Source organism: Heliangelus exortis, chromosome 3, assembly GCF_036169615.1.
Source record: "Heliangelus exortis chromosome 3, bHelExo1.hap1, whole genome shotgun sequence".
In the NCBI taxonomy this organism is placed as follows: Eukaryota; Metazoa; Chordata; class Aves; order Apodiformes; family Trochilidae; genus Heliangelus; species Heliangelus exortis.
The window spans coordinates 55344171-55368620 of record NC_092424.1 but is presented as its reverse complement, the minus strand read 5'-3'; the positions used below and the strand labels follow the sequence as shown (position 1 = coordinate 55368620).

Genomic DNA, 24450 nt, shown 5'->3' with positions numbered 1-24450 from the left:
CAGTATGAGTAGCGGTATCACTTGTATTTTAATGTTTTATATATATATATATATAAATTCAGAAACTTTTGTGTTGAGGCTTGCTGAACTTTGCTATGTTACCCCAAATCTTTAACTTCCACCAGATTCAGAATCAGAGAATCACGGAATGGGTAGGGTTGGGAGGAACCTTAGAGATCAAGATCCCACCCCCTGCATGGGCAGGGACACCTCCCACTAGATGAGGTTGCACAAGGCCTCATCCAACCTGGCCTTGAACTTCTCCAGGGAGGGGGCATCAACAACCTCCCTAGGCAACCTATTCAGTATCTTACTACCCTTACTACCCAACTATCCAGTATCTTACTGCCTTCATGGTGAAGATTTTCTTCCTGATACCTAAAGTAAATCTACCCTCTTCCAGTTTAAAACCATTACCCCTCGTCCTATCACTACCTTCTCTGCTGAAAAGCCCCACCCCGTCTTTCCTGTAGACTGCCCCCTCCTGAAGGCTGCTAAAAGGTCTCCCTGGAGGCTTCTCTTCCCCAAGCTGAATATCCCCAACTCTCTCAGCCTGTCTTTGTAGCAGAGCTGCTCCAGCCCTTTGATCATCTCTGTGGCCCTTCTCCAGACCCTCTCCAGCAGGTCTATGTCTTTCCTGTGCTGGGGGCTCCAAAGCAGTTTGCAGTATTCCAGGTGTGGTCTCGTAGGAGCGGAGTAGAGGGGCAGAATCCCCTCCCTCACCCTGCTGGCCATGCTTCTTTTGATGCAGCCCAGGATCCAGTTGGCTTTCTGGGATGTGAGCACACACTGGAAGCTCATGCCAAACTTCTCATCTACTACATCACCCTCCAAGTCCTTTTCTCAGTGCTCTGAAAATCTTAGCTTGAAACAGCAGCTGGCATCATTAAAGTGTGCTAGTTTCTGTATCTGGTAGCTCATGAGGGATTAGGGTGGCTAAAAAAAATTCCATCTTTATTGCTTTGCTTTATTCAAACAAAAACACGAGATAGTCATTCACATCCATGCAACCGTAGCAGGGCCATATCCTCAGGTGCAGTAAATGAATGCAGCTTTGTTAGTCTTAGGGGAATTATGTCAGTTTACACCAGCTGAAGAGCTGGCATGTTACGTAGTTTTCTAGCATTATTTAGCTACCTAAGTAATAGCTCCACTGGAGAGAAATCACTCAGTAACCAAAAAGAGAGGAAGAAGAGCCAACAGACCTCTGTTAGTACAGGAGTGCTTGACACGATGTCATGTAAAATTAGCACACAGTTAAGCAGTATTGCAGTAGCCCATATTAAAAACACAGTTATGTGCAGTAGAAACAAAAAAACTCAAAAAGATATTTGGTATGTAAACACTTGCAGAGCTCATTGAAGCTGATGCATTTCTTCCTGCATAAGTGAAATTGAAGTTGAAAGCAGTGAAGCTGGGAGGAGCAGAAGCCACCACTCCAGCACCGAGCCATGCTGAAAAGACTGTCAGCTGGCAGGAATACAGTTTTCCCTGCAAAGGATTGTTAAGTACAGCCTAGGGACTCCAGGCTTGCTTATGTGTTAAGAAGTGTATGAGATGTGAGATGATGAGCTGCAAGTAAGCTAGGACCTCTAGAAGGCAGAAGAGAAAGGCATTGTGTCATCCCAACACTCCCATAAAAGCAGATGTGATTCTCAGAACAGTGAGCTGCCTGTTGCTGGTCTGCTGTCTGTTGTGTCTGGGCTGCCAAGACTTTGGTACATTCTTTGTGAGTAAATATCAGTGTGTCCAAAAAAACCCCTGTCCACTCTAATCATATTATCTTTCTAATGTAAACAATCTAACATAATCCTGAAAGTAGTGTAAACAGCTGGATGAATATTCCAATAATACATGTATGTTCTTCCTCAGAGAATAAGCAGTTTCTCCAATACTAACATCTGAAATTCATCAGTATGACAACTGGCTGTGCAAAAACAATCAGGAAAAGGAGCCGTGCTTTATGCTGATGTGAGGATTCTGTTTTATCCACATGAACAAAATACTTGTCAGTTTTGCCCTTTCACTGTGTGGGGACAGTGCCAGTGCTTAAATCTCTCAGATGAGTACATCAAAATTGAGCAGATTTACTTGCTTAGTACCAGAGCAATGTCCTCCCTGCTTGTTTCTCTTCTTATACTGTTTAAGTGTTACCAGGTGGTCCATAACTCTCCTGACCACCCTAGCACAGGCTGAACAACATTCATATGAATGACCTTTCTCCTTTTTCAAGTCTAGAATCCTTATACTTCTTCTGGGAACACTTTCCATGTTACGTAAAGAAGCTTACAGTATAATTAACCCATGAAAAAAAAGCCCCTGTTTTCAATGGAGAGTTGAGGACATTTTCTATCTATAAAATTCTTACAACATACTTTTGCCCTTGGAAAGAAAAAAAATCTACAAATTAAATCCAGTAACTAAAAAAATACTAAAAGTATTTTTCTCTTGCCTCCATTTGCTGGAATTGTTGGGTTGGTGGATAATGTGCAATGCTTATGTTATTTTACTATATAATGGTCAAATTATGCCCTTGTGTATATCCAAATATGGTAGTTTGAAGCTCAGAGTCTTTGCAAGCATCTGGCAAAGGGAAATTGCAATACCACGGACTCCACAGAATCCTTATAGCTTCTATATCTGTCTCTCTTCCTAAGTGTGGTGTGACAGTCACCCTTCCCTTGCATGTCTCACCCTCTCATATTGAAAGGTTTTAATTCAATTCTGAGAAGGAAACAGGTGTAGTAATTAACGGATGTGTTGTGGCATCACTTAAAAAAAATCCCAGGTAAGACTAGTGATGGACTACTGTGGCAGTTAGTCTTCACAACTCAAGTTTTTCTATTCCAGAAAAAAAACTTCATTTCCAGCATATATACTGTGAAAATGTGTATATGAGGTAGCAGACAATCACTGGAGATGTCATCTGCTTCAGAAATGCAGAACCAGAAGTCTTCTGGTCAGTCTGGTCTTTTTGACCTCGATGACTGAAACTTCTTTCCATGGAGAAGTTTACTAGAAGAACTTTGCTGACATAGATGTGCTAATAAAGCTGAACATATTTAAACTTTTTTTTTTAATTTTTTTAATAACATTTTCCAAAGTAGAGTGAATAGAATTGTCATTAATATACCCATGGAGAAAAAAGCATGTGTCGTATGATACTGGTTTTCAAATTCGTTGACTGCCATTATGCCAGTGCAAATGGGAATTCTTAATACATTTAGAGACAGAGTGATTCTGACCATGCCTAAATACTCTCACTGCAGCCCATATTTGCAAGAAAAGGAATTATTTCTAGGTAGTTGTACAAAAATCCAAAACTGCTCACCTAAAATATTAGCAAGTAGTGAACAGCTTGGATATAAATGAGCACAATTGCAGTGTTCACCCAGAAGGCTGCTGGGGACAAAATGGGAAAATGCCTAATGCTTTGCACAAATCTATGTGCTTAATTCAGGAACAAAAAGCTTCAGGTTGCCAAGGAATGTAAAGGGGGCTTTCTTCTGTTGTGATATTTAAAAGTGCAAGGCCTGAATTTCATTGGTGTAGTGCATTCATGCAGACAATTAATTAAAATATCTTAAAAGCAAGTCATACTATGTTTTTCAAATAATTGATTTATTCCATTGCCTAATGTATCCTTATAAGATATAAGAGGCTTATATATGAATGAGGTGAGGCAGAGCTGGAGGTTAGAAGCTACTATGTCTTAATATTGCTCCAAATGCAACTTCAGAGGTTGTTAACTCTGTGTAGCTCAGCATTCTCTGATACTGCAAAGCAATTCTGCATGATTTCAGCTTCATGCATTCCCAAGCCAAATTCCCCTTCCTGTGTGTTACTGTGATAAAAGCCACCTGATGACTGTTTAATTTCATGAATGTTACTTCAGCCCCTGTTGCTGGTCTGCGCTATTTCCGTATGATGATTTTTGTTGTTGTTGTTGTTATTAATTTATTTATCTGATCTTGGTTCTAGTTGCTGTGTCTCTGAGAAATCAGAAAGTCATCATTCCCCAGGTTCCTGACGTCGATGCTGCGTCTGTGGCAGAGACTGTCTCAGTGCCAGAGCTCAGCCAGTTTACTCTCTGCTTCGAAGCAACGAAGGGCAGCAGCGATGACAACGATGACTGGAAGGTTTTCTCATACACTGATGCATTGTCAACAGAATTCTTCAGCTTTGGGAAGACCACAAAAGGCCATTTTCTGTCCATCTCAGGCACACAGTGCATCCTTGAGAATGCATTGCCCCGAAGTGCAGAGTTTTTCACAGAAACCTTTCAACAGCTCTGTATTGCAAGGGAGAGCTTCTCAGGCAGTATAGGTATATATGTCAAAAGCACCTATCACACAGTGTATTGTCCGGGTATCTCTGGCAAAGTAATCCCTGGAAATGGGAGGCTGGTGTTGGGCTCTAACAGCAACGAAGTGAGCTCTCTAAATGGGGACATTTACAACTTCCGCCTCTGGAATTTCACCATGAATGCGCAAACACTGGCCAACCTCAGCTGTGATGTGAAAGGAAACATTGTAGACTGGGAAAATGAATTCTGGAGTATTCCAACTTCGGCACTGAAAGCAGGAAACAATTTGAGTTGTGGTGAGTATGCCTTGCCAAATCTTTTTTGCTTGCTTTCCTCCCACACTTCTGCATTTTACTGTATATATATATACCAGCACAGCAGGGGAAAAAAAAAAAAAAAAGAGAGATTTCCTGTGGAAGAAAAACTACTAGGTCTTACCTTTTTCAGATTTTATCTCAAGTTCTACTAAACACAGAGGCTTTGAAATCATATGATTTGATTCCCTAAAGAATAAGTTCCATAAGTGTATTGAATTGCTGCTGGACATCATCTGCAGATCGAAGTTTTTACTAAGTAGTTTGTTTATTGGCCTTCTATTTATACAAAATGGAGATAACAGTAAAGTACCTGCTAGCCTCAAGTAAGATCTCTGGAGAAAAAAAATTAGTGAAGTAACCATTTAGTAAATGTTTTTATACTTCTGGCTCTCTAATTATCCAGAAAGAGTACTTGATAGTCTTGTGATGCGTGTGCAGCACCAGCAAAAGTAAACAATAATGCATATGAGACAGAAAGCTAGGAGAAAGGATTAAGTGAAAGGAGACATACAGGAAGAAAAGTTTTAGATCAGAATCACTGGATTTTATCTTCCTGATGACACAATATTAGTCCTTCTTTTAATTGGTAATTACTGAAGGTCTTTCTTCCTGTAGATTACTCCAGACCATAAATTTCTATACTTTGTCCAACCTTTTCATGGCTCAGACACATAAGTATTCAGGTGTAATTTTCATATATGTGTATATTATTACAGATGGTTGACATTTTTCTATTGGATCATTTTTTCCATGAAAAAAAAAAAAATTAAAACTGAAAAATCTTGCTCACTTTGGACCAGTCTTACTTTAAAAAAAACATAAAGAAAATATTTTCATTAGGAACGACTTCAGAGATATTTGGCTAATTATAAAATGCATAGGGGAAAATCTGAATCATGCCAGCATTAGCCCATATACATACATACGATGTCTGTGAAAATCAACTGGTATTAAACTGCCATGTCCACAGACTTGGATCCTTCCTGATGTAGCAATTACACATGTGTAAAAAACAACAAAACCAAAACCAAACCAACCAATCAAACAAACAAACAGAAAAAACCCCACCAAAAAACCCACCCAAACAAAAAAGTAAACAAATATTACTTCTTTCTGAACCGTGTGGGGTCTATTAATATCTAATGTTGTCCTCTCCAGTTTGCCTTCTTGCTGCTCTGACACCTGACTACTTATTTGCTTAAACATAGTTTAAATAGTGTCAATATAATTAGCATCTCCTGACAGAGCATCTGTCAGCGCTCTGAGAATCTTAGCTTGAAACAGAAGCTGGCATCATTAAGGCGTGCTAGTTTCTGCATCTAATAGCTCATGAGGGATTAGGGTGGCTAAAAACCCATCTTGCTTTCTTTACTTTACTTAAACCAAAACATGAGGTACTCATTCACAACTGAACTCGCTGGGACAGCTCTCAGCATGCCTCTGCTACAGCAGGATTTATGCAATACCTCTATAAAAATACAAGCTACTAGGTGCCTTCTCCCTTCTACCAGAACAAAGAAAAGGCTGATCTAAGCAGTGATTGTGACTGATGAAGTCATTCTGGACTAAAAACGTATTGCTTTTCCATCAATACAAACTGATCTGACAGGAAAGAACTTCCCAGAAAGTCTTACACCACTACACTGTGAAGACTTACCTTGACACTTCTATTGAATAACCTACCTAGGCCTCTGTAAATGTTGAGGTCTCATTTAATTCTGGCTGGAGTATGGATTTTGTTCTCCTTTCTGCTAAAGACTGTACGGTCCTGTGACACAAATATAATATCAAAGTGGCAGTCACGGAAACAATACATTTATTATCATTCCACAGCTTTATTCCCTGGGATCTCATTTTTTGGCAGTTTCCTTACAGCAGAAAATAATTTTAGAAAACATATATAAGCTTTTGTATGTTACGCCTTGGTGTCTATACAAGCCACATAAAGTGTATCTATATATAAGGATTGTTATTTCCTCTAAATAAGCCTACAAGAAATCTAACTCCCTAGTCAGTCTTTTTCTTTCAAAGATGTTAAATAACACCCTGTGATACAATTTTCCTGAACCATAGTGCTTCCTAAACAAAAATGAAGGGTGCAGTGCCATTTCAAAAATGGTTAGTAATCCCAGAGATGGAATTGTTAGAATTTTCTTCTCTTCATCTTCTTGAATAAAAGTCTGCATTGTAAAGCCAGCTTTCAACATGAGAGTTGATGAGTAAGGCTATCAACCATGAATAAACCTCTGACAGCGGGTAGATGACTCTAACTGATTAGGCTTCATTTAGCAGCAATGGAAGGATTTATGCAGAAAAGAGGGGTTTGCTCAGCTCCAATAGTGCTTCCCCAGGAAACATCATGTATCTTTAAAAAAAATACCAAAAAACCCCCAAAAACAACAAAAAAACCCCCAAACAAACCAAGCATTTAGCAGTGATCTCAACATATCTGCGCCTGCCTGTATAGTGCTTACATTTTTCAAGGGGTATTATTTTCATGGTTTTTCAGACAAAGCTTTTTCAAGTAGATTTACAGAGCATAAAAACACTGGCAAACTGTTCCAGATAATCTTTTCATAGTTTTACCTTCTCCTGGTTTATTCCTTAGACTAATGTTTTCACAGCTGTGCAATCACGGTGGGGTGTTTCTGGAAGACTTGATGGAATTCTGGTTTTATTGCCATACCTTCACACAGCTTGCATTTAAAGCTATATGTACACAGCCCAAGTATCTGGACTAATTTTAAAACGAGTAGCCTAGGTGACGATAGTGAACAGCACTAGTTCACAGCTCAGTGCAGTCTAACTGAGGAGCATTTAATCACATTCTGGTTCTGATTTTGTAGTCTACACTGGCTACACCTACAGCAGGTTATGATCTACTCGGTGTCAGGGTAACATGACCACATGTCTGTCCATGCCTGCAATTGCATTTGCTTCATGTACACTTCATGCAAGTTCATACCCAAAGGCAAGAAGGATTCTTAACTTCGCTGTTTGATTTAACTCATGGTGAGATTTGTCCTCCTTAGGCTGCTGAATGATGTTTCAGGCTGAGCTAGTTGGCCTCAGGGCTGCTTCTGAGTAGTGGAATGAACAAGGCTGTTCCAAAGGTCAGTGCATCTCATACTGGAGAAGATGCCTCAATGAAGTCAGAAGTTTTTTGCTGTAGGAGTGCCTGTTCCTCTCCACTGACTATAAAGTCTAGCATGACGAGCAGATACGGATGTCTGAGTTTTAGATATTTGGAGTGAGATATATTGCATGAATATATCCTTAATAAACATCCATATCTGCTGTTCACATTACTGACCATGCCATTTGGCTGCATAAAGTAGCAATTGTTTGTTTGCAGCCAATCATTTTACTTTAGTGGGCACTTTCCACTTTAGTGGAAAGTCTAATCTGGACAGAATTCCACCCAATTAAAACTTGAAAAAGCTTACTGAATATATTCACTTTAAATACTGCTTTTTATACAGTGTTCTGAATTAAGTGTTTTGTAAAGTTGAATGGGATTTTTAGTTTCACCAAATAAAACCAGAATCTCCTTTTTAAGTAGTTGTTGAAGAAAATATGAAGGTCCACAGATTTGCTGAGCTGACTTTCTTTCCTTTACACAGAACCGAGAGGAGATCACTTATAGCTTATATTGCTTAATATTAGCAAATGTATTTTGGGGAAAGAGAAGAGTCTCACACAGGATGTAGAATGTTCACCTAGAACATCCTTCCTGGAATTCATAGGACGTGTACCAAGGAAGTGAATTTGCCTGTATTTCTTTATCTACTAAAAAAAATAAATGCTAAGCTCTAATATTTGTTGAGGATCATGTTTTAAATGCTGTCCTATATATGTCAGCAATGCATGTAGAGGTGTCTGTAACTTGACATGATTGTTGAGCCCCATGCTTCATCTGTTCTGGCACGACAGGAAATACTTCCCTAGCTATATTTATGAGCTGATGGGTGGTGGCTCTTTAATATTATGGAAGGATACAGTATTTCTTGAGAAAACTTCATTGAATCAATATGATTCTGAAGCGGTAAAGCAAAAGGCCAGATCTCCCTGTAGGTTCAGCTTATGCCATGCTCTATGGTCCCATTATTTTCAACAGAGTGCCCAAAAGCAGCTGTACCTGCTGCTGGGATACACAAAGTGGAATGAATGCAGTTCTGTAGCCATTCTCATGTGCCCTGGTTTTGTCTCCAGTTCATCAAAGTGTTGTCCTGTTGTTATGAATAATTCAATAAAGATACAGACTTATAATATTATCAGCTTATAAATCATGCATACCAGAATACTAATCATGCCCACGCCCTGGGCAGAGGAACAAGTTTAATCACCTTGTGTCTGGTTGGTGTCTGTCACAGGCAGATTACTCAGAAGTGTGTAGTGGGTAACCTGTGCTAGAGCAACAGAGAGTGGTTTCCTCTCTGAGGTGCATGTTATTGCTTACAAAGATTGCATAAATCCTGTGGCCATACTGACCCCTCCCCTTAAAGCTATTTCACAGAGCATACACAAGCTGCATTTATGTAATGCAATGTTACTTAGCAAAATAAAACCAGGGAGTGATATGTAAGTAACTGTAGGTTGAAAGTCATTGGGCTTTTCATGACCCCTGAACTGCAACAGAAAAGGAAAACATTAAAAGAAATTAAAAGAAATTAGAAAGCAGACTGTGTCACTGCAAGATATTATGTATTTTGAGACATATTTGTTTTTCATACCCAGTAGCCAGTCATACCTAGTTCCTAATTATTTTGCTTTCTTTTTCTAAAGGCTCGTACTTAGTTCCCTCTTCTGCAATTGAACCAACCAGCTGTGCAAACCTGGGAAGCCTTTGCCAAGGTAAGAAGCCCAAGTAATTTTCATAGTTTCATCTTTCTTGCTCTTGATTTTTTAATTTCATTTCTTTCTTTTTTTAATTTATTTATTATTGTTTCTGAAAGGGTGAGCTATAATTAAAAAAGAAAACAAAGAAAAAAATTCCTTAGTCTCATCAAACGTGTGGGCGTCCTGTACATACAATATGTGGAAAAAAATGTGATGACTCCCTTGATAATACAGTTTCCAAATAGTCTCCATTATATCAGAACTGAATTAATCGAATGCTTTCATTTCTTTCTCCACCTATTTGCCTTCTGCACATTTTGACAGTAAAATATTAACCAGGATAAGAAGTGAGTACATATGTAAATAAAAAATGAGCAGATGTAAATAAAGGAACTGGCTATTATTACTTTCTTTTCATTAAACTATTTTGAGAGTAGATCCTTTTAGATTAGCAGGTAAAAATTTAATGTCAAACTGTGAAATCCAACAGCTATTAGTTAATAAAACACTTGTTACAGCACTTACTGATGGTTTGACATTATGAAAATTACCACATATAAGGAATAATAAGCTGTCTTGAAAACTCAGCTCAGCTGAATCCAAGGAATAGGTTAACCCTGAAGTTTTCCATTCCACGTGAATCACTGGACATGCAAGGACAGCTAATTCCTTCCTCTCAGCCTAGAGGCTGAGGTTCTATAAAAATACCATGAACAACATTAGCCCATTTCCACAGCCCCTTCATGAACACAGACCTGCTAATCAGGTGGTATCCTATGTTAAACTTTAATCTCAGCAGCAGCTGCACCAAAAACAATGTCTAGCTCTGTAATCCTTCTCAGGCTGAATAGTGGAGGGTGGAGATGGGAAAGAATAAAGTATAAAAGGGGAGGAGGAAGTCTCAGAACTCTTTCAAAACTGTCATTTACAAATAAATCAAATTTAGCTCAAAAATAAAAAGGAAAATGCAGTCTGCTTGGGAAGACAGAAAGAGATCTGTGTCACTCTTTAGTGTACTTCTTCCAGATTTTCCAGAGGTAAATTTGGTTCAAGGTCTTGGAGTGTATTGTCCATGGGGAAGCTGAAATGCCAGTTGTATCCATAATGAGATTCCAAACAGTGCTTTTCAGTCATCGTATGCACAAAGCACAATATGATCTAAATATTGCTACTTTGATGCCTTAGGTAAATGTGACAGCAATTATTCAGTATTAGTCTTTTTATACTTCAAGGATAATACAACCACCATATAAAGATCTTGGTGTATTTTCTTGGAAGAACTCTGAGAGCTTTCCTTTTTTAAAATGGCATAGTGTGAAAGGGGAGAGGATGTCTTTGATTAGGTCAGCTAACATGGCTGCAGAAATGGATACACTTTCAGCGAAACAAGCCTGTGTTTCTAAAAGCCTCATCCTTTTTTCCAGCTTTATTAACTTGTCTAGTAGAAGATAATGCCTCTAATAAAAGATGCTACCTTTCAAATTTGCCTCTCTTACCTTCTTAGACCATCACATCTTCAATAAATACTATGAGTACCTTCACAAAGGTAATATTCTTTACCTCACTGAAAAGTATTTGGTAAAGTGTCACTGATGTTCTGTGTTTGTCACTTCAGAAATGGCACATCAGATTTACCATGTTCCTCATCATCATTATTGTCATAATAATGAAATTTATATAAAAAAAGATGTTTCTCAATTTCCATGAGCACTGCAGACTTATTTTAAACTGAGAGGCCAGTTTGGATCTTTTTTTGTTTGTTTGCTTGTTGTGTGTTGTGCAATAGTAACCAGCTTTGTGGATACTAGATTATGCCATCTGCAGTGTGGTGAAAGACCCATTTTCTCCATTATCCTTAACAAATATTTTTCTTCGTTAGAAGATGCCTTCTCTTGCAGCATTGGCTGAAAGATGCAATTAATAAGAAGCCCTAACATTTGTGTCTCAGATGGTATAGCCCTGAAGTTACATGGAAGAAGAGCTTTTTTTCTATTATAAGGTGTCACCTTATATATTCACTTTCCCAGTAAGAACCTGTTTGATGCAGTCTCCAACTCCTTCTTCTCTTTCCTTAAGTTTCTTGTTTCATTGAAGCCTGAAAACGAACCTACTGCTGAGACCTGAGTTTATGAGTTTTAGACTCAAAAAGTTAGCTGAAACAACCGCACAAAACCTCAGAAGTGCAATTTCTTGAGCAAAATATAATTACCTTTCCAGGTTGGTTCTTGGTCAAACTCTGCAAAAACACTGAGATTATACTACCAAACTTCACATTTTAAAAAGAGTTTTGAAGAAAAAAGAAATTTGTCAGTGAGTGAATTTTAATACTCTGGAAGTTACCAGACAAAATTAAATTATTTTCTAAACTGCTCTTTGAAAACTTAGTGGCATGGCCTTTGAATTTCTGTACCCTGTATACCTTCCCACTCCACTGTTGGGGAAATGTGCACTTTTGGCTCTCACTCTGAATTTTCTGTTCTAGCTGGTTCTCCTGGATAATATTTGCAAGAGATGTATGGAGTCACTCCTGTTAGTGTCAGTCGGAACAGCACAGATGAGATACTACACTAAGCTTTTTAAAAATGCATATTCCCCTCCAGTTATTCCAAGACTGATTTCAATTCTGTCCATTGTGTGTGGACTTTTATGGAGTTAATTGGATCCTTACATGGACGTTTTAGTTTCATGTTTGCTCATCACCTTAATTTTCCGGGTAGGGACAATTTTTCTTTTCAAAAGCAATATTCTAAGTGCATGCATCTTAGAACTTATAAGATAAATTTTCTCATCTTTGACACAGATGTTTGGATCTGAAGCTCTCATAAGACGTTTTTGAGTTTATGAAAGCAGTACAGGACTAATCTTGCAACCCTTACACTGGCAAAGCTCCCACTGCAGTCAGTGAAAGTGGAGATTGCAGGACTGGAACCTGAGTTCATATCCATTCATCGCTTTGTGCATAAAAAATAATGTGTTTATTTAACATTTATGGCATTGTGTGTAGTTGGTTTCATTTTACGTTGTCATGCGTTATTCCCATTTTGTCTTACCTCATTAACATTCAAATTTCATTCAAGTTCACCTCTTTCTCATCTTTATTACCAGCTACTGTAAATGCTACTACTCCTACACCACCCACTGTCACCACTAACATGCCTGATACTAATAGAAACGATAAGCCAAACAATGGTAAGAAATCCTGTGTTACATTTTTCCTTGTACTGTGTCTAGAGCAATTTATTGTATTTTAAGGTGTGTTTTTCATACTATTATAATGTCAAGGGTCATGTCTCAGTTCTGTTCTCATATATACTGAAATAAATCAAGCGTAACTTCACTGACCCATGTAAGAATGAGGTAGGTGAGAACAGAACAAAACTTGGTGTTTATTTTTACCATGTTTCTGTGGCTCTCGTACGAAAGGGACTCACTTTTTGTCACTCATGGTATCTACCCATGTAAAGAACAAGGCCTGGGAGAGGGACTTATGAAAGAGTCCAAAAAGAGCAGCACTATTGAAATGTTTTAAGGCTTCAGGTTATGAGGCATCGTGTGGCTCCCACTTGTGCAGCCAGGCTGATAGATAGTATGCTGGGATTCTCTGTTCCTTACTACTCAGGTGCAGGAGCCAAGTGGAATCATTCCTATGGAGCAAAGCCACTTCCACTGAGTCAACAGGAATCTTTCCACTGACTTCAAGAAGAGCTGGATCAGACTTTACTAGGGAAAATGCTGTCAGTGTCAGATATCGTTTACTTTTAATTTAGAAAGATTAAGGGAAAAAATAAGGTAGTAAATGAGCCTATTATTAGCTCAGAAAAAAAGCAGGGATTTCTTTTGAGGTTTTCTCAAATTCTATGATATCACTGTTTCCTAGAGACTAAGCATCATTTTGTAAGGCACTGCTAACATATTTATTAGTTTGTTAAAGATAGTTGTTAACTTTTATTAAAAACACAGGGATACAATTCTGCAATTTTCATCTGAGGCTTACAGATAGTTTTTGTAAAGATTTATTTTTTCAGTGTGTTCGATTGAAATAAATTAGAATCTGGGGATTTTTGTAGTTTTTTTATTCTGGTTTTTTTTTTGTTTATTGGTTGGTTGGTTTGCTTTTGTGTTTTTTTCCAAATGTACCAGTTGTTACAGTATGATTTAAAATTCCTGGAGCATTTTTTTCCTCTTGGCAATCAGGCAGTACAGTAGACAATGTAAAATAATTTATCTGAATTCAGCCTGCTGGCTGAATTTACTAAGCTGTAGAAGTAAGAAGAAAACCTTGAAAATTTCTTCCAAATCGTGCTTTTTTTTCTTCTTCTTCTTTTTGTGGAGCCACTCAATCTGTAGTCAAAATGAGCAAATTCACTCTGGTTCTTGCAACTACAGAAATAAGTAAATACCTTATTAATGTTAATATAAATAAAAAATGAACAATTAAGTCCTTTGGCTTTGAAACTTCCAAGAGAAAGTAGAAAGACTAAGAAAAATAAGCCAGGTTTATTTACAGTAGAAGCAAATTAACCTTTCATTCAGCTAACTGGCACCATTTTCCATTCTTGGTAAGTTGATTTTTAGACCACGAGCAGACAGCCAAGAACAGACAGCTAAGTTTTGTATATTTTAATTAATCCATTAACTGTGTGACTTGCTACACACAGACCTGCAGGAATTAAGACTTCCTGCTGCAGTTATCTTCAGAATGAAGAGAAATTCACCTGAATCCTCCCATTCAAGACCACAGAGGCAGCAAGAGTCTAAGATAGAAGGGGTCAAAACCATGGGAATTATCTCAACCCCAATTATTTTGCCAGTGAAACAAAGGCCTCTCCCTTTCAGTAAAAACTCATTAGATGAGAACCCAGAGAGAAAAAACATGTACAGCTTGTTTCTTCCACCTGTGTCCACGTCAGCTGCTTCTGAGGAGACCAGCAATGATACCTTGGCTGCTTTTACAGAAAAAATTGGCCTAGATAATACTGTGATGAATCAGCTACCAAATGAAAATATTTTTAATCATTCTAGAAGTTCACTTCATGGCACTTCTGATGCAGCAGATGCTGTTACAGAGCCTTCTGTGAATGCAGCAGTTTCTTTTCTTCAAAGCAGGAGTGCTAATACAGAGTTAGCAGGAACTTTGGCAGATGGGCTGGATCCTTCTGACTCCAAGCCAGTGTTCCGCTCTCCCATTAGCAGTGGCAGCACTGCTTACGAACACAAAAAAGAAACTGTGTGGATTTCATCCTCCAGCAGCAGCACAACCAATTTCATGCACGTAAGCAACGTCTTGGAGCCTGGGAGCTGGTGGAGTCAGACTGTATTTCATCATCGTATCACCTCTGTCATTCAAGAAGACAGACATCACTCTCTTTCTAGTGTATCTGTATCACCTACAGAGGAGAAATCATTATTCCCCAAAATTAGTCTAGATTTTCTGGACTTTGCACCTGAAAATTTTTACCTGGAAATGACAGAAAGCAATTATGATAGGAAAACTTCTTCCATGTGAGCAGCAGACAGTGAATTTCATGTTAGAAAATCTATGCACGTTAAGGAACATCACTCAGGTGGCATTACAAATTTAACCTCTTTGGAGACCCCACATACAAACCCACCTGGCTTTCAAAACATGAAAAAAACATACATAAAAATTATTCCTGACATCCAACCAACAGATTTAGTGCTAGGACACAGTAGAGAACTACTAACATTGTCAACATTTCTGGTAGGAGTAGACTGGACAAGCTCAGCATTTAAGGATATGGTAACTACCCTGCCTGTTTACCAATGATCGTTGGCTGACATATATTTGGAAAGTGACAGCATATACATATCTAATAGCTATTACTGGACACATTATTTTAAAAAAATCATTTTATTTTCTGAAGCCAAATGATACCTTCAGAAATCAAGTACTGAAGAACAATTTAAATGCTTTTTATGGAAGTAATGAAAATGAAGAATCAGCTTTTTCCATATTAGAGCCAGATATCGTAAACAGAGTTGACAAGTCCCGCAATTCAGATTACTTGGATTTTCAAACAAAATATGTACATATTTCCTCTTCTTCAACAGCAAATTTCTGGACTGTTTCCTATCATTTGAAAGAAGCGTCTCAAGTGTTTTCTAGAGAGCCATTAGAAAATTGGTGGCTCTCATTTAATAAACTGTTTTCTTCCCCAACAGAGAGATTGCCATCCATTAGTTCACCTGAAAAGTGTGACAGTACCTCTGAACAAACATCTGCCATTAAAATACTAGGTCACAGAGCTGAAGTAATTAGCTTCTCTAGACATGCATCACCTCTGCAAGCACAAATCTTCAGTTCATTTGTTCCAGGTCTTTCAAAAAGAATTTCAGACAGTAATGGAAGGACACTATCACAGCTGCAATTAACAGTGAACTTTGCAAACCCAACCATGTCTTCCACCAGTAAATTTTATTTTGATTTTTCTTCCCCTTCACTGGAACCACCTTTGAGTCAGTCCTCTATAGGGGAACAGGTAAGTTCCTTTGATAAGGAATCCACAAAAAAATTAACAATATTTGGTAGCTTTCACATGCAAATTGGAATGGACATAATAAATGATCAAATCAACATGACCTTTCTAAACAATAAGCAGCAGCTTCTTTCTCTGCTTCCAATGAATTCAGGAGCCCAGCCTTCCAGCTCAAGAGGTAGCCAAGCTGCTTTGTTATCAATTCCCTTGTTAATGGTTCCATAAACAATGCAAGTCCACATGGATCACAGCAGTCTCGAAGTCTTTAAATTAATTATGCTGTAACAAATACCTTTAGTAAAGCAAGAAATGAAGTTCAAACAGGTACAGATGTTTTTTTTAAAAAAATGTCAGTTCAGAGAGTTCTGACTTCCTTCCACTGGCACTGTCTTTGAAATTAAGGCACTTTCTTCATTCAGATTCAAACTCTAAAGTCAGTGTACCTCCCAACACCTATTCCACACCTCCACTCCCGCAAAGTTTTCAGAATCATTTTGATAAAGTTTCTCCAAGCCTGACCTCTCAGTGGGAGGTAGCAGAGTTAATTTTGCCAACAGAAGTCACACCGAGAAATCATCTAAATGTTTCAAGACAAAACTTGGTTGAAAATCATGGAGACAGTCTGAAATACTCTCTATGCACGGTACAAGAAACCATTGGTAATAATGAAGACATAAGACATTCTGCTCTTCTGGCATCAAAAACCATACTGAGGCTTTCCAAATAGGATTTGGCAGAGAAGCTGAGCAAACCCAGAGAAGGAATGTTTTCTCTGAATATTGTTAGCACGCATGCTTTGCATTTTGAAAATGCTGAATATGGACGTTTTGCAAATCTCCTGTTTTGGAGTCATCAAGAATGAATGATGTCTTTGCCATCTTCATACAGTGCAGTTATTATTCAGAACAAGGACACCGTCCTGAAGGGCTCTTTGACAACACCTGCTGCACCATTTCATCACTCTTTAATGGAGTCTCAAATGCCAGTTTCTTCTGTAATGTAACATCAGTCAGCAGTTTCTACTCATGTTCATTCCTTGACCAGTTTACCACCTGGAACAAAGCAAAATACCACCCCCTACCCACCACTGAATCAACTTACTAGCTCACCTACAGTCTTTTTATCTTGCTTATGTTTCTTCTTCACTGAGCTGGGCTGCCAGTGCCAACCTGAGGTTAACTACAGTATGTTGAGCTGTTAAGTTAAATGCAGAAAAAAAAATCCCAGGTCATCTTACCTAATCGATATTCAGTCTGTAGACTGAATATAGAAGTATCTGGCTTTTATCCTTTACATAGAGAACCATTTAGCATGTGAAAAAGCAATGGAATAGTAATTTAATTACAGTAAAAGAGGATTTCTAGTATCTTAGTGATAGCAAATGTCATTACTGTGATTTTTAATTTTTGTATAATTATCTGAGAGCTCTCACGAGACTGTGAGGGTAATATATTGAGTGCCATGTATTTTATATAGTTGTATGACATCTTATTGTTTGAGGTTGTATGAAAGTTTTTCATTTACAGTATTCATATATTTTTGAGTATTTAACTTTTGAAAAGCAAAGATTTTCCAAAAAAAACCCACTTTTGGATAATTTTTCTAACAGAATTAAAAAAACCCAAAACAATCCTGGTATTTCATTGATCATTATATTTTCATAGTTGCTGGTGGGTGTGAGGAGAATTGTTTTTCCATGTTCTTTTTTCAAGTTATCTTTGGCTACTTTTCATCAACTTTCTGCCCATGAAAATATTTTTTTTCATTCAGCATTTTGAGGTGGAATTTCCACTGTTTAATTTAGAGATTGAGAAATCTTTTTTGGTGTTCACTATCAGCCAATGCAGTCTCCTGGGAGTGTTTTTAAATGTAGATTAGTTCTTTGTTCTTGTTCTTTTTTTTCACCTCATTTAAACATGCTTTGGGTCACCATCTGGTGGAGATCGTGAAGCTGTTGACTAGTTTGTAGTTACTATGAATTAGGTGATTTTGTGTAAATGCATAAGTTTATAAATAAGATTATAATTATACATATGATTATATGTGAATGCTTGAGATTATATATATAATGCACACTTTCTGTATGTGTGTGCCTGTATAGCACATATAAAAGTTACATTATACATATAAAATTGAATATATTTATATATAAAGATATATAAATATAAATGAGATCCAAGTCTTGCAAGGATTTTCTACTTGCCCACAGTCCAGTTTTCTACATCCCAAGACCTTTTTTTCCCTCTTTTTAATTTAAAATTCTCACAGTAATAATAGGAAACTAAAATACATTTTCAGGTTAAACTTCACATCAAACTTGTGTGTCTGCTGAGTTAAAGGAGGAAAACAAGACATAAATCAAGCAAGTTCATTCTACTAATATCTAAAATTTAATCCTAGCTTACTAAAGAAGGTAGCTGGTAAACCATCATATGATCAGTTCCTTAATGAAAAGGAAGAACAATACTCAAGCCGGTTCATGAATAGAACAATAACAAAGATGCACAAAAAAAAAAAGAGGAAAATATTGAGTTCAGATATTTTTTTTGCAGATACCTTTATCTCAAGCTCTTCTAAAATGATTATCTATGAAGCTGTGAAATTATGACATTTTCTGCACCTAGAGGAAAAAGTCTAAATAGGGCTGAAGGGCAGAGCAGTTCCTTTACAATCAAGAGATCCAAAAGGATTTCTGTAAAATTATTGTCATGTCCTGTTCTGTCCTGTATAGTATTTCTGTAAGATTTGCATAAGATTTATATAGATACATGTATCTGATCAAGACATGTATCATTCAGCAACAGCCCTGAAGCAAGGAAGGCCACATGTGTGCAGGCATGCTAGTGAATTGATCCAGAAGCTCCTAAACTTCCCCGACATTCTGGGAAATTTTATCTTACCAGATCATACAGAATTTTTAGGAGCTTAGTGAAAAAAAAAAAAACTTGTGAAAACTATAGACTTTTAAAACAAAGCATAACTATGATTACTTATATCAGTTATGATTATATATTTGTGTATCTATGGAGTTATTAATGAGATGTGAAATTTTGTAGTGCTATGTACCAACTCAGGAGCTTAAAGATCATTTATGTTTTATCCAGTGCCATTTCAAAGCAATTTTATTGAGGGTAAAATTCCTGTAAGCCAAGTGTTACACATTTTGTGACTGAAAGATGGTTTGTTCAGCTGCCAATTTTGTAAAGCTGGTGTGGGTTCTTCTACTACTTTGCCAGACCTTGGGGCAAAGACTGCTGTGAAAACAAGGTCTGCTTACCCCTCCTTCCACCTAATTCTGTCCTCAGTTGTCTTGCCTTTGAGCCTCATGTGCTCTCACAAAGTTTTAAGGCTTTTTTTGCAGTGCTTCAATTCTAGATTATAGCAACAGGGCTGAGAGCAGAATTTATCTGTGTTACAGACTTCAGTAATTATGATTCTTAAATTCATGACTCTTTCATAATCATGCTTTTATAGACCATAATAAAGGCATATGCCAAGTGCCATTTATATGTACATTGGTTTAGAGTTTCCATGTCACATTTCAAGTGCCTGTAAAAAACACAGAGGAGGGGGATTTCTTGTCTAATTTGAAGGGACTAGAGAGAATGGGCCTTAGCTTGGACAGCTTTTTCATTCCAGCATTGTGTAAAACCAACAAGAGCTAGCTTGAGGTCTCCTTCTGTCTGAGATTCAGCCCAATTTTTATATTCATAATGAAACTAAAGTCTCATTACTGAAAAGGTGTGTTTGCTCATTTTCTAACATTGTAATGCTGTTTTTAATGGACAGGTGGGCTATTCTACAGGATATCTATAACTGTCTTTAGTTCCAACTCCAACTCAGTGTCGAAAGTACATGATGTGGTTGCAGAATGGGTAAGTTACATTTTCTTTCCTGTGTCATTACAAATATGAATCTGCCCATTTATATTATGAAACTTAAAGTGGAAATGGAGAGCACCAAGTAAATTCTTAAATTAGTGTGTGTTCTCTAAAGCTCTTTCTATTATTATCTGTGCAGTAATTAATTCAAGTGTAGCTGGAGCTATTAGGCACTGTTAGGCACTAGGGATAAAATTCTGAAAGGTTTCCACTGTAGTATCCACTTACTTATCTAGCTGAGATTTTGGAAAGTATGGAGAAATCAGAATTGTCCACTGAAGGAGATAGAAGTCTAACATCACTTTACAGAGGAAAATTATTCTCTCCAGTACTAATGTGGTTTGAACATGTATTTTGATAAAAATAATTTAAAAATCAGGAAATGTTCATTTGTGTGAGGCAATATACTTTTCCATTTCACCCTAATAGTCTCTACTTCAGAAGTCTTCTGCCACAGGTCTGTTGTTGGGGTTTCTAGTAGCCCCTGAATTTTCAGCCCATTTTAGCAGACATAAGCTCCTTTCTGGGCCCTCTGGGTGGAGGATTTGTGAAGTTCCTGCCTCTGAAGGTTCCTTCTCTCTGAATACAGATATTCTCTGTCCTTTTTTACAGTTGACATAGTGGCACTCACACGATCTGTAAGCAGTCTTTATGCCAACAGGTTACATGAAAACATGATGTCATAAATATATGCCAATTATTATTTATTTTTCTTTTAATAAACCTGGAGGCTTTCAGCCTTCAGAAGCTAAGAAAACCACCTATAGTCTTACAAAAACCTGAAATACAGCCATCCACACCTCCCAAGGTTGTTCTCTCAGCAGCAGTAAGTAGGCAAAGTTTGTAGTTGCCTGAGCCAAAGAATGTAGAAAGATGTCTCTTGGTCCTGGAAGAGTGTGCAAAAGTGTCTCCCAAGGGGGCGAACTGAGCAGCCATTGCCCACTCAGCATAAATAAATAGTACAAAGATTTTTAAAAAGAACATCACCAGGCTGTGGACTTTTAGGTGAAAATTGACTCTGTAGTTTTGTCAGTAAATCTTTTCTAATGAATGTGTTGCTGAACATTTAACATGAGGAAGAGAGGGAGAAAAAGAAAAGTTCAGCATCCTGTGCACTCACCTGTTCACTTTCTCATGACATTATAGAGGTCTCCTTCTGCCACATCTCTCACTACCAGTTGTACATCTAGTATAACAATCACCTCACTGAAATGCGAGAGTGCTCCCATTTCTTTGAAAAACAGAAGGGGATTTCTCAAGGGGAAGGAGGGCAAAATTCTAACTCTGTCTTAAGCAACAAAGAGCCCTATTAACATTTCACCATTCATGTGATCAATGCCTTCCTGTTTTTCAGCTCAACCGTACTTTCCAGAACTGGAATTACACTGTGTATGTGGTCAATATCAGGTAAATGAAGGGGGAAGATGTTTATGCTACTTTCCTTTTGAGAATTAGCCCACTCTAATTAATGTTTATTTCTTTTATAGCATCCACCCTGGCTCCATAAAAGAGGGAGCAAGAGAAAAAAGAAGTCTTCAAAGGTAACATTTTAAAAGACATTTTCTTGACAGAGGCAGCGGCAGCTGTTACAAGTGGCTTTACAACAGGCTTTATTGTCTATTATTGGATTCTTTGTGTATTACTGGGCATAATCTGTCAGTCTGTAAATATATGACTGCTGGCTAGATGAGTGCTCTGGATGTGCTCAGAAAACTAATCCTGGTTATTGTGTTTGTTTTGTTTTGAATCTACTGAGCTTTAAACCTTGACAGATAATTTTTTCAAAGCTCAGGTTTCATCTGTCACAAAACTTAACTTGTATATGCATGGTATGGCACATCCAGCTTTCTTTAGCAACAAGTTCTGGTACACAGATACCTAGCCTCTGTTATTACAATTATTCTCTTGAACCAGAGAGTTTTGAGTTAACAGACATTTTACTAGATGCAAAACACTGAAAAATCATGCTGGAGTTGAAAGCCAAACTGGTATGATTTAAACTATTTACCATATGCTCTCATTTCCTGACTTCTGCTGGGCTCAGAGGCACTGGAGTTGGGATGGCCTCAAAGGCGGCCAAAGAAATTGAGATGGCTCACACTCCCTGAAAATTTGGCCCCAGGGGATTTGCAACAGGACGATTTCTGAGGCATAAATGATGAGAGTGAATCTTAGAACCAAAGTAAGGAGAGGGCACCAAAACACAATCAGTCTTGTGAGAAGGGGGCAACAAGTGGGTATGGGATGGATCTGTTTCCTGTGTAGGCAAAAGACCTAGGAAAGGACTTTAACTGTGGACTACTGAGAACTGCCATAATAACAGCTGGGCTTCTTAATTTTAGAGATAGCCCCATATTCCCAGTTTACCATCAGGAAGTAGTTACTGATGCTTCCAGTTTTCTATATAGTTTACCAAGATGTGAAAGGATTTCTAAAAAGTACTATCTCCTTCCCACACACTCACAGCAGAAAAGCAGCTTTCATTGGCAAAACCATTTAACTGGGGTAAGGGCAGTCTCTGAAAGTGCTATTTTGCTGCTTGACCTACATTTGCAGTAGGGTGTAGTGATGTGGGCGGGACCTTTTTTCACACTTCTAAATGATACGGTTATGCCAGCAAAACCTTTGAAGTGGAGACCATGCCTTTGGTCTTACTAACAATCCAAGACTGTTAAGAAATGTAAAGCTTTCCCTATCCTTATTTCTACATCTGTTATAAGACCAACAGCCCACCTTGTTCTTTGCTAGACTGCACATCTGATTTCTTCTCATCTCACCTCCCCACCATCAAGTCCTCTGGATTTTGTTTCTTCTTCCTCATTTATAATAAAAAGGAGATGAAAGCGGTGAAATTATTCTAGAAATTTCCCTCCCCCTTTCCAGCATAGAATGAATATGGCATTAAATTACTTCCAATGATATATCACAAATATGGGGAAGTAACCCCAACCCTATATACTTTGCTCATCATGTGTAATCTCAGAAGCAATAGGATTACATGTTCATAGTATGTCATAAAGTAGTAGCTTTTTGAAGGTAGTCGTGTTTTAATGAAAAAATAGTCTTCTCATGGGCTGTAATGCCCTTTGTGTCAAGGCCAAATGGGTTTTTGTCATAATTTCAAATAATTTGGTATAAATACTAATAGTATCAAACAGATGGTTACCGTTCTTCAAACAATCAAAATTGTTATGGTGTGCATGTTTTCTTAGAAAAGAAAAAAAAATTTTTAAAGGGAAGTCAAGATTCATCCCAACCAAGTAATAACCTGGTTGGAGTAACACAAAGATAATAAAAAATCTGATAGAGCTACATGAAACACGACTAATACAAATAAGATGTATTTGCATGAATTTGTCATGTCTTGCATGAATTTTCATGCATCTTACAGAGGAAACATTTGAGGAAAGTTGGTGTTCTCATCTTTGGGTCTTCTGAATATGTCTAATATTATACATTGCTTCTCTTGTGAGACAAAAGAAGGATCAGCTTCCCAAGAGTCTTCATTGTTCCCAGGTTTAGTGGCCAGATTTCCAGTTCTTTGAGGCTCACACAGCTGTTCCTAGATTTTGCAAGGAAGAAATCTTTTCAATTTTGAAAAATCCAAAAAGCCAACTATTTTTTCTACTAATTCTCTATCCTTGTTTTCAAAATACTTTGTTGGGTTTTCCACTTTCTTGCATTTGTCCTGGGTAAGATTTTAAGGAAATCGTACAAGACAGCAGAGCAACATTTTCAGTACAAAAGTTAGCATATAATGGGTTGAAAGTTTTTAATCTCTGATACAAGTAATGTTAATTTCTCACTACTCAGAAGTTCCCCTGAGAGGTTATGGCTGAGTTGTTGTATGCAACTTGCTCACAGTGTGATTTCATACAGTTTCTGTTAATTGCATATTCCTGCCTATTGTTTCCATGAATAGCTGTGCAAAGATTTTCTTATTTGTCCACTTTGGATAGTTAAGAGTAAATCTCTTGCAGTTTTAGGCATTCCAATATTGCCCTTCATTTTTAAGTGGTTTGATTCCATTCACATTCATCTGAACAGAATTTCAATACACACTTAAAATATAAGACCTAAGTATCATGGTCTGAACTATATCTTCTAAAGAAGTGAACATATTAGTCTCACTCTAGCTCACTAAACCCTATGCCCCTTTTCTGAGTTTTCCTCAAGTTCATAGCCTTCTTACTTCCAAGGCACTATCAAAATTCTTTAAAACTGCTCTTTGATAAGTTTCCCTTATCTTTACATGAATTCTCATTCTTATTCAGGTTTTTTCCTTACTTTTTGGATTAGTATTTCAAGTAACAGTTAAAAATAAATAAATAAACAACCAGTCAAAACCAAAACAAAACAACCTTTCCTGATCTTTTCCATGCATTTTGCTTTGCTTCAGCCCTTATTTACCATGCTGCTGCCTTATCAAAGAACTTCTGTTATCAGGCTCCTTACCCAGTCTTCTTGCAAGTGACAGAGGAAGAATTATTAGAAAATGATTCAGAGTAGAAATAGAAGCTGGTAGGGGGAGGTGCTCTTTTGGGGCACGTTAAAATACATGTTTTCCAAATAAATATGCATTCTGGAGAAGAGGAAAACAGAACACAAAA

The 24450-nt window shown here is 37.6% G+C and overlaps 1 protein-coding gene across 8 annotated transcripts in view; it reads left to right on the top strand.

The window, feature by feature from the left end:
• The window catches only part of ADGRG6 (adhesion G protein-coupled receptor G6), a 109743-nt gene that overhangs the window by 45176 nt on the left and 40117 nt on the right, over window positions 1-24450 (top strand). For 5 of the 8 annotated variants that reach the window (XM_071740725.1, XM_071740721.1, XM_071740720.1 and 2 more), the window contains 6 exons: window positions 3982-4602; window positions 9409-9477; window positions 12568-12651; window positions 19749-19834; window positions 21195-21247; window positions 21328-21381. In XM_071740725.1, the coding sequence (XP_071596826.1) occupies window positions 3982-4602; window positions 9409-9477; window positions 12568-12651; window positions 19749-19834; window positions 21195-21247; window positions 21328-21381 (967 nt within the window). The remainder of the gene's footprint in view (window positions 1-3981; window positions 4603-9408; window positions 9478-12567; window positions 12652-19748; window positions 19835-21194; window positions 21248-21327; window positions 21382-24450) is intronic. The other 3 variants (XM_071740726.1, XM_071740723.1, XM_071740722.1) reach the window with 1 other exon arrangement.